Source organism: Sinocyclocheilus grahami, unplaced genomic scaffold, assembly GCF_001515645.1.
Source record: "Sinocyclocheilus grahami isolate Dianchi unplaced genomic scaffold, SAMN03320097.WGS_v1.1 scaffold274.1, whole genome shotgun sequence".
NCBI classification, from domain to species: Eukaryota; Metazoa; Chordata; class Actinopteri; order Cypriniformes; family Cyprinidae; genus Sinocyclocheilus; species Sinocyclocheilus grahami.
The window spans coordinates 823,789-834,802 of NW_015505453.1; the positions used below are offsets into that span (position 1 = coordinate 823,789).

The window sequence follows — 11,014 nt, forward strand, 5'->3', positions numbered from 1 at the left end:
TGTCACAGGTCCACTGATTGCTTTTCCAAAGCAGATCATGTGTCTCGCGTTAGAGAAAACATCTCCTGCTGCTAAAGACCAAATGTAAAAAGCAAATAGATTTTTTTTTGATTACTTTGTTGAAAAGAGAAATGCATAGGCTATGTCTCCACCATTATTAGATTTTTGATCACTGATGGAAATGAATCACAGAATTTCAAGATCTGCTCTTTTTGTGCAGAAAAGAACAACATCAAAGACGTTTGAATTTCCACGTACACTCCCCTAGATGCGGACCTTTTCCTTGCTTGCGTAAAGTACTCTATTTCCATTCTCAGATTCTGAGCTGTCATTTTATGTTACATTTAAAGAAACACTCCTGCAGTGAATGGAAAGGGAACAATTCTTAACAAGCAAACAGATGCGATGCCTGAAATAAACCAGCTTTGCTGTGGACAACTACAAGGGTTCATTACTACTGGAAACGGATGGCTATGAGCTGCATACATTTCCATGGTATGCTGAAATATAACAGTAAGCATAAGTGATATTGTGCACATGAATGCCATAGAAAGCCCCAGTTTATATAACATACAAACAACCGTCAGTCCTGTCTCTATTGAACAGAAACTGAAAGTGGGATTGCATAATACTAGCTCAAAATCTGTTAATCATGTGCCCTTTGGAGAAAAGAAAGATCTGGCAATGAAAAATACTTTGCTATTGTTTTGTGTTTACAGAATCCACATCAACATACCTCAACAAAAGTGATGTCTGAGTATGCAGATGAATGGAAGTTCACAGGTCGAAGCATTTACGCAACAACAGTGCTTTTTGTCTAACTATTGAATACTAGTCATTAACGATGATTAAGAGGTAATTTTGTTTGCAACTGCGGAATGAATGTTGAATGGTTTATAATTGAACTGGCAGATACAACAAACATTGTGTCTCTGGTGACCTCAGTATCTGTGCACCAAATCATGAAGGACACAATGTATCTTATGCAATTATGTTGGAGCATGAAACTAGTGTATTGATCACTTATTTGCTATTTCCTATTTATGCTATGTTGAATAATGTAGTGAGGGGTTATCATTGTAAAAGGAAACTAAGATCCCAATGCAAAGCACTTATTGAAAGCTACTCACTAAATAAATGTGTGGACATGGTGACATGATTGACCAATTTATTTTGAGTATTCGTATTATAAAACCTGCGGCTTGTATATGCAAACTGAAATGTGTTTTTTTTGCTAACTCTAGCTGAGCTGGTCATATTTGAACTTAAAATGGTTTGTCAAAAAGCAGTCCTCAAAGGACGCATGATGTTACTCCCTACATGTTCTGTAGTTGAGCGAAAACATGCTGAAGCAGACACGGTGTGCTTAATTCTTTATCATTTTAAAACGAGTTTGGGTGGTTTAATGAAACAGAAAATGTTGGCATGGTTACCAGCCTCAGGTCCACAGCTTTCTCAAGCGCACTGTCCATTATGAGCTCACTGGACTGTAGTCAAATGACAGGAGGTATTTCTTTTAGAAGATTCCTTACTGTGATATTTGTTTAATATATTTGGAAGGCGCTGCTCTCCTGCATGATTTTTAATGCGTTATACAGTCATTGATGTTGTTAATAAAGAAAAGCACACAGAACAAGATGTGTTGAGTGCTTGAAATGAAGTTAAACAGAAATCAAAGCTGTGCAAAATTGGTAAGATAGCAGTCAGCCACATGCTTTAATTTTGACTCAGAAACACAAGGTTTAAGTTAATGGTCATTCTGTCCTTGTCTCTTTTTAAATATGGATGAGGAATATTCCCCACAGACTGTCACTTTATTGCAAATATTACAAAAAAGTAATTTCCTTAGGATATTCATTAAATATGCACATTGCTGTTATGAATAATGATGTTCACAGCCTGTGTTTAATGGGGAAAAATAGGCTCCAAAGTCTGATGTATTATTCTGATGTAACATTATTCATATTACTATAGCTCATAATTAGAATCAGTGATTTGATTACTTTTCTAAATTTGTGATTTTCAGTTGGTGGATGATAAAACAAGAGAAGCAAAAATCCCTGAAGGAGGGACCCAAGTCATATCTAGGAACGTAATATCACAGATACCACGAAGAAACCACTTGAAAGTCCACCCGAAAATGAATATTCTGGAATCATTTACTCGTGTCACCCCAAACCTGCATGACTTTTTAAGTTTATTTTATCCCAATTTCAGTAACCATTTTTTTGGACCCCATTGATTTTTATTGTATGGACAAAACCTACCTAACCCACAATATTCAAAATTAATTAATTATGCGTTCCAGAGAAGAAAGTTAGTCATGGGTTTGAATGTCAGGGCAGATTTTTCTTACGTCACATCCTTACTTCCACTCTTTCCCCCCATTTTACAAGCTCATCACTGATTTTCCACTGGAACACTGACTGAGAGGACCAAAGCCTGTAATTTCAGAGAGAAAAAAGAACTCAGTGCAGATTGAACTTTGTGACTTCAGATACAACATTACGCTTACTTCACCCTATATTTCACCAATGCTTTTATCACGTTATCATTGACCATTTTAGCAAATCAACACTGATTATTTAACTCTTGACAAATTTGAAAGAAGCCTAATTTAGCCTGCTGTGTAAGTGAGAACACCATCTCCCTTAGTTACCAACTGTGTGAAAAGACGTAAAAAAACATCTTGGTTTTAGCTTTTAAACAAGCCATTTTTTCCACTTCAAGGTCTAATAGTCTCTCTAGTTTCTATAATCAGCATCTCTTCAGCTCAAACAAACCACAGAGGACTGTGATCAAATGCATGCTGCTGTTGAAACCACAGGACGTTTAGGTACTCACACGCCAGGTTTCATGGCCTCTTCAAGCCCATCTACCGTCAAGAGACCACAAGACATTTTGAGCAATGTCATTTCAAACTTAGCTTAATTCATATGGACAGAAAAGATCATTTTGTGAATTTGAATTTGGAACCACTTCATCGCCAATTAGCAAGCTCTGTAATCATCAACAATCCCAGTCAGCTCCAAATCTACCGCACACCTTTTCCGAAGGTCTGATTCACACAGGTAAGTGCGTCGGTGAGATCATCAAAGCATTTCACTTTGAAAGAATTCTCAGTAATAATTACAGTGAAGTGCTCTTTTCACCGCGATCACAGCTACATTCACCTGAAAGAGCCGCATTGACACTGGTCATTAGAGAAAACCATATGACAGGTCTGTAAAATATTTCATAAACATCAGACAGTACTTATATTAGACGTATTAACATCTAAAGAAAGTGTTTCTGTGCATGCAGATGTGCTTTTTTGGTGTGTTCCATACAATGCACACTTCAAACCTGTTTTTTTTCCTTCTTTTTCTAAAGCTGCCGTCTAAAGAAACTTCAAAAAGGTGTTGATTTAAATTAATCGGCTTACATCAAAAATGCCTTCTGATGTGTTTGTTACACACTGGATATGAAAACAATCATTCATTTGAAATATTTTCTTTGATACTCTAAGAATGCGTATAACATTAATCCTGGAATATATGTGTAATCTATTAGGACAAAAGTTTGCCATGTGAATTATGCACATATGTTGGTGATGTGTTGCTCGGGTGACATCACCTTTCCTCCCTGCATATTTTCTCACCAATCATTATGGCACAACAGTCAGAAGAATGTAAAAAGCACTGAATCACCTCATCCATCAGCACATTGCACTCATGGTGTTGGCTGCACAAGTCCCACATATATTCCAACAGTCTGCTCGGCTCATCATGAACAGCATGATTGAATTCAGTGGGGTGCACGTGGAGATGCTGATGAATAAGTTCAGGAAAGGCTGGAAGCAAGGGTTTAGGCTTAATGGGGTGGATAGATTTTATTTTGGCATTGGCTTTGAGATTGAAGCGAGACTCACTAAGGGATAGTAGCTGGCGGTATTGCTGTTGCCTGGGGTACTGATGTTTTTGTCTTCTCCAAACAATCGTTACAGAGGAAACTCCATAGGGTGACACATTTTTAAAAGAGACATAGGTATCGTTCTGTAAATTGGAGCATTCTGGCAGCTGCTATCTCACCTATGGAGAGGAAAAACACAACAGAGGGATAAAAACATTATGATATACTTTTGCAGTTAATAAAGATGAACCCAGATGGTATATATACTTGGCGGTAGTGGTTGCTAAGTGACCATAATGGCCATCATTTATACACCTATATTAAGCAACAGATTTTTTCTTTTCTTTTTGCCCTTCCAGTCCTTCAGTGCTGTTTTTCATGCAAGACATTAAGCTTTGATAACAAAGACATGTTCAAAGATCAAGATAGTGACATTAAATACATTATCAAGTTACGTACAAAAGATTTCTATTGCAAATAAATGCTCTATTGGACTGTCTATTCATCAAAGAATCCTGAAAGAAAAAATGTATCACAGGTTCAACACAAACATTGAGCAGCACAACTGTTTTCAAAATGAGAAATGTTTCTTAAGCACCAAAACAGCATATTAGAATGATTTCTGAAGGATCATGTGACTCTGAAGACTGGAGTAATGATGCTGAAAAGTCAGCTTTCGTGATGGAGATTTACCGCTGATTACAGAACCGGCTTTACTGACAAGATGTGCATTAAATATCGCATGCGATTTATCGTGCAGCCCTAGAGTGCACTATTAATATATACATTAAATGAGAAAAATTATTGATAAACTTTTAGAAACAAACAAAATGCCGATTTTAACAACCATTTTTGTGCATTAAATGTGTGCATTAAAGACTTCATTGTGTAGGGGTCAAAGAACGCAATGAAGAGCAGGCAAACTGAAGTGTTGAATTTTATTGAATAGAAATTGTGGGAGTGTTCGGTCTCCATGTCTTCATCAGTGTTCAACGAGACCACTGTGCTGTTATCAGAGCAGTCCGTGTGTGATTCAACCATGATTGTGAGCTCATTCTCCAAGACCGTAGGTCTGATTGAATTGCTCATTCATAGTCTGAATTTGGTTCGATTTGCTCCAAAAGAGCATATGCAGCCTTCAGGAAGAAAAAAGTAACCTGGACTTAACAAAGGAGATCCCATATGGCAATTTGCTAGGATGCGAAGTGCAGTCCTGAGAAGCGGTAATTGTGTTTTTCCATGCTGTAGCCGGTAATTTCTAGGTTAGATATATGAGGTGTGATAGTAGAACAAACTGAAACACATTGATCTCTTTGATTGCGTATCTTTAGGCTATGTGAATATTGCAGGGTAAATACCACATTTATATTTTGCTCTCTCTGCACACACAGAGCGGTGGAATGAGAGAGCGAGAGAGCCCTAAAATTGTTGCTAGGCGACCTGACATCAGTTCTTCATTCTACAATCATTCTGTTGCCAACGTGTGTGCAGGCTGCGTATAAAGCCAATGGGAGTGAATCCACTCTGCCTTTGAGTGGATACTGCTCGCAGGGCTCCTTTTTCAAAGAGCTGAAGAGAAATTGCGGCAATCGTCTCCCTCAAACACCCGTCTATCCGAAAAACCTTGCCTCAGTGACTAGCATGACGTTTATGAAAAGACACCAGATTCTAACGGCTTTTTCTTAAAATTAATTGGATTGGTGGGCATGAGGACTTTGTCACTGCCAGAAGGAAGAAACTTTACTTTTTTCATCTTGTTTGAAGGTCTTTGCCAAGTCTAAAATTATGTTTCCAAGTGAAGACTGGAACTCAAGTGAGCTGCTTAACAGCTCCATTGGAAACTCCTCTATGGGGGACACAGAGGACGAGGAGCACCCCTTCCTGACGGATGCTTGGCTGGTGCCCCTTTTCTTCTCTCTCATCATGCTAGTGGGGCTGATCGGAAACTCACTGGTGATCTATGTCATCTCCAAGCACAGACAGATGAGGACCGCCACTAACTTTTACATTGGTGAGTTGGAGCCAATTCCCTTTTTTCTGCACAAAAGCTTTGGAAACTTTTCCCACATTAGACAACGCTCTTTTAAAAAGCTTCTAAAAACATCTCTTAGTGTTTGAATAATATATTTTAGTCTCTTTTGTCAATGTACTTTGTCATAAGTCAGATGAATCTAATTTTGCACAGGAACTGCAGCGACAGGAGGCAAACCGGAGTTCAACCTCTTATTTACTGTGTTCATTCATTAGTCACAGAATGATGTACTGTCATGTAACTGTAAGATTTATTGCATTCCCTCAAGGAACGCTGCACAAGGACCTCTTGAGCAAGATTGTGAGGTTAGGAAATGCCTTAAAACTGATGGAACTTGAATGAAGTACTCAATCAAAAAAGTCATAGTCACATATGACTATATTTTGGCATTTTAGGATTTGTAATGGTACCTTATATGTACTTTTAGTGAATTGTATCAGTCTGTGCATGGAAGAGGATAAAGTCAGATCGTCCACAGTGTCTCAAATTGATTTTCCGTGTCGCTGTCAGAGCTTGCATTTAATTCACTGCATTTTCACCTCACATTCCCACCATTTATGTCTCCAATTATTTTGGACTTCACAATATTTCAAGCACTGACAGAATCCCTGTACCCCTTGAAGATAACAGTAATATGAACAGTCTTGCCTCACATTACACATTCACTTTTTCCATACCTTCTAATCAAATGAAACAGATCATTAATTTCACATATATTTAATTCCTCAGCTAACTTGGCTGCCACTGACATAATTTTCCTGCTGTGCTGCGTGCCATTCACTGCTACCCTCTACCCTCTGCCTGGCTGGATATTTGGGGACTTCATGTGCAAATTTGTTGCTTTTCTCCAACAGGTAAGCAGAGCACCTCAGGAAACAACACTGCACAAGACGCTAAATATGCTATTTTTTCTATTGTGTAGTGTAAATGTGTCATCTCAGATTGTTTTGAGCACAATGGCCATACCGACAAAGTCACTGTGAAATGAAAAGTAAGAGGAATAAATGTGTAAAGATCCATGCTGATGGGATTCTGGACTTCGGTAGAATACCCAACAGTGTCACCCAGTAACAATAAATGGATTTGTACACTAATTAAGACCTATAATATAGTCTCTATTCTTACTAGAAAGTCAAGTTTTGGGCAATGATGACAGAACGAGTTTTAGAGTCGGGGCAGCTCAAGATGGGCACATTGTGACATCGCTATATGGCTATGAAATGAATTTGCTCAAGTCATGTTAGCTAATTCATATTAATGACCAAATGTTTGACTTGTCCTGGGTAGAAGTACTTGTATGGCCCTGTACAAGTTTTGACAGTGAAATGCAATATCCAAACAGTTACAATAATAATAATAATAATACATATTATTATTAGATTTTGTATAGAGAAAAAATGATAAATATGCATTACAAATTATAAAGTATAAATTCTAACAGTAGTTGCTTTGGTATGAGAGATGCACAGACATTAGTCAGTGCACATTTTCTGATTTCCACACCCATTTCACAATCAATGTTCCTCTCTGGACAAGCACGTTCTGACCGACAGGTGGTACTTAATTTTAAATGCAAAATAGCATTAACCTTTTAAAAAAAATTATATGGGCTAGGGGTCCAACGGATTGTAGATGATCCGTCATCCGTACGGCACACATGTGATTCGCGGATTAACTGTTAAGTTTAACCATCATAGAGTTAAAGTTTATCATTTGCACATGTTTTGTCTTGCCAGTTTACACATTCAAGCAATTTTAACCTGTGCGCTGTTTTCTGTGCGCTCAGCTGCTGGCGCACACACCTGAAGCACGCACACGCAGAGAGAGAGACACCGCGTGAACAGCGAATTGATTCCTCTTTCGCTTACACACAAAGTTTTGGCAAGTATTCTAGTAAACACAGTCGGTTATGTCTTAAGTGAGCTTAAATAACTGAGAAAAAAAACGGATGTGTGTCAGTATTAGGTCCGTGCATTTGGTCTTAAAGAGACAGCAGCCAACAAATACCTGTTTCTGTCTGCTAATCAAATAACACCACAGCTCTAACAATGATTCATTTGTATTTAACTTGTACAGTGAGCACTATTGTGTTATTTTAAACTTAATTATTACATTTCTGCACCTGACTGCTACTGTTACTGACTTTATTTTTAACTGTGTTTTAGTTGTATTCATCTATGCTTGTAATTTGTGTAATTGTTCTTTTTTTATTTTTTGCTGTGATATAGAAGTACTTAAAGTAAGCTTTCACCCCAAAAAATTTTCTGAGCCGAAAAACTGATCCGTGACTCAAAATCCGTAATATGATCCGAACCGTGAGTTTTGTGATCCATTGCACCCCTAATATGGGCTAAAAGTGCTAAGCACCTCTAGTGTTTCAAGGTAAGTAACTAATAGAAGCAAAACTACTTAACTACATTTTTAAAGGCGCAATGTGTAATATTTACATCAATCTATTGACAGAAATGCAATATAATATACATAACTATGTTTTCAGAGGTGTATAAAGACCTTACTTAATGAACTGTTATGTTTTTATTACCTTAGATTGAGCAATTTATATCTACATACACCGCGGGTCCCCTCACATAGAAGTCGCCACCATGTTTCTACAGTAGCCCTAAACGGACAAACTGCTCTACACAGCGCGTTTTGTCACTTTGTTGTTCTTGCGAATAAAACACTGACACAATGATGAACAAGTACATTAATATTCGCAATAACATCGATTTATTGAATAATTAAGTAAATACAATTCCTTAATTTACCTTTGTAAAGAAATCTCATTGCTCTCTGCTGTCTTTACCGACGACATCTTAGTTCTGTATCGGCCACCGTAGCTTCTCTAAAGGGAGGGGTGAGCGGGGAACTGAGCCGTTGGTTGCAATTCGCAACCTCACCGCTAGATGCCGCTAAAATGTACACACTGCACCTTTAAGTAGCATGACAGTAGGTATTGCATTGTTTAGCATCTTTTTACAGTGAAATGTTAAGTCAAACACTGTAAACACTGAATAAATCTGTTTTCAACTGAGATTTTCTACACTGTAATAAATGAATAAATAAATATTTAAAAAAAAGACAGCTGTGGTTGCCAGAATAATTTTGTAAAAAACTGTAAAGACATTTACAGAACAAACTGTAAATTTTACCGTATAAAACAGTAATTTACAAACAAGAAAAATGGAATGTAAACCAGTAAATTCAACAATGTATACTGCTACTAAAAGCACCATAACTGACCACCATAATAATGCAGGTGGTAACAGAGAAAGCCACATGAAGAATCAAAGTCAAATCAAATCAAAGCTAAAGTATATACTAATGTAACACCCCCTTCCTGCCACTGGGAATTTTTATATGATGGGTTCAATTCGTGTTGCTACCTATTTCACACCTTAATCTCAAAATATCAGAAAAAAATTAAATGCAACTAACCACAAAGCCAAAAGTTAACCCAAATTCGAATTTACTTAATTAAAACGAATCTGTTGCCAATAAAAAAATATAATTATTTCGTGTTACAGTGGTAGTCTTTTCAATAAAGTTTCTATCAAACCACAAGTGTGTAGTCCCTTCCTATCAAATATGCTCTATAGGTCAAATCAACAGTCAGCAATACGAAAGAAACAAAATCAAGAACTGTCACAAATCAATGACATATATAACACTCTAAGCCGGCAAATACTATGTAAAATACTTTTTAGTTCCAGTTGCAGGCCTCTTTGCTGCTTGTGTTCGTAGAGGCCAAGAACGCACAGCCGCTTCACTCACCTGAGCCACAACAAAATAAAATAAAACTGAAAGCAGGTACCTGTGATTACGATATAATTCGTTTAAATCAGGATCATACGCAGTCACAGTCTGTTGGTTTCCTAATCGGAATCCATCCCCCCGAAGCACATGTAACCCCTCTCCCCCAGTTCCTCACCGCCACACCTCGCTCTCGTTCCGAGTGGGTCTCGAACCCGGGTCTCCGGCATGGGAGGCAGACGCACAAACAAGGAGGCTAAAGACTGCAGCCCTTAGCATTAGTCGCTTGTGCGTCTCTTGAGATCAGGGGAATGAGGTTTACCTGCACAGCACTTAGCGCTGGCCTTCGTTACACTCACCCCCCTAAACCTCACTCACATCCGGGTCACGGCACCAATGTAACCCCTCTCCCCCGGGTCCTCACCGCCACACCTTGTTCTGAGTGGGTCTCAAACCCTGGTCCCTGGCATGGGAGGCAGACGCACTAACAAGGAGGCTAAAGACTGCAGCCCTTAGCGTCAGTCGCTTGTGCGTCTCTTGAGATCAGGGGAGTGTGATTGACCTGCACAACACCTACCGCTGGCCTCCGTTACACACATTCGGCAGACGTCAACATTAATCCAATCTCCAGGCAGTGCAGGCGCCTCCTACCGTGGTATGTGAGACAGTAAGGCCCTTCAGAACTCTGAATCCTCTCAACTCTGGTCAGCGGTAGACGGCAATCCAGTCACCACAGTCACTGCGGTCAAGCCAGCCGCGCTTTGAAAATGCACGGTCAAGCCAGCCGCACTTTTTTTTGTCATGCGCGTGTAATTGTGTACTTACGGTACGGGTGCTGAGAGCAGTCAAAATGCATGTAAAGAAGCTGTCATACCGACGTTTCCTTTATAATTAGCTTACCGGTATTTTACCTTTTATTTTTAGTTTGAAAATACATAATTTTTTTACATAAACGTTTGTATTGTACATTAATTATTATAAATATTTATAAATGTTCATATTAATGTTTTATATTCATTGTTCATTGTTATATTCATAGTTTTTTTTTATTTAATGTTTGTGTGCATGTGTGTGTGTGTGCATGTATGTATATAAAATATATGTATATGTGTGTGTATATAACAAAATGCGTCCTAGCACTTCCACTGTGTCCAATATTCGAACACTCATAAAAAGTGTTCCTTTATAGGTTAGCTCATTCTTTCAATTGATATTTGTTCAGAGTGAGCCTGCCTATCACTGTGTTTATTTGCAAGGCATTTTACTGTATAGTTTTGGAGAAAACTAAAAGCAAAATCACCCCAAACAACAAACTCCATTGTTGCACTTTGATTATTT

General features: G+C 38.2%; 1 protein-coding gene across 1 annotated transcript in view; it reads left to right on the forward strand.

The window, feature by feature from the left end:
- Positions 1-5,673: 5,673 nt before the first annotated feature.
- Positions 5,674-11,014, forward strand: part of kiss1ra (KISS1 receptor a) — a 13,375-nt gene continuing 8,034 nt past the window's right edge. The window contains exons 1-2 of the mRNA XM_016291629.1: positions 5,674-5,902; positions 6,653-6,777. Coding sequence (XP_016147115.1) covers positions 5,677-5,902; positions 6,653-6,777 — 351 coding nt within the window. The 5' untranslated portion in view covers positions 5,674-5,676. The remainder of the gene's footprint in view (positions 5,903-6,652; positions 6,778-11,014) is intronic.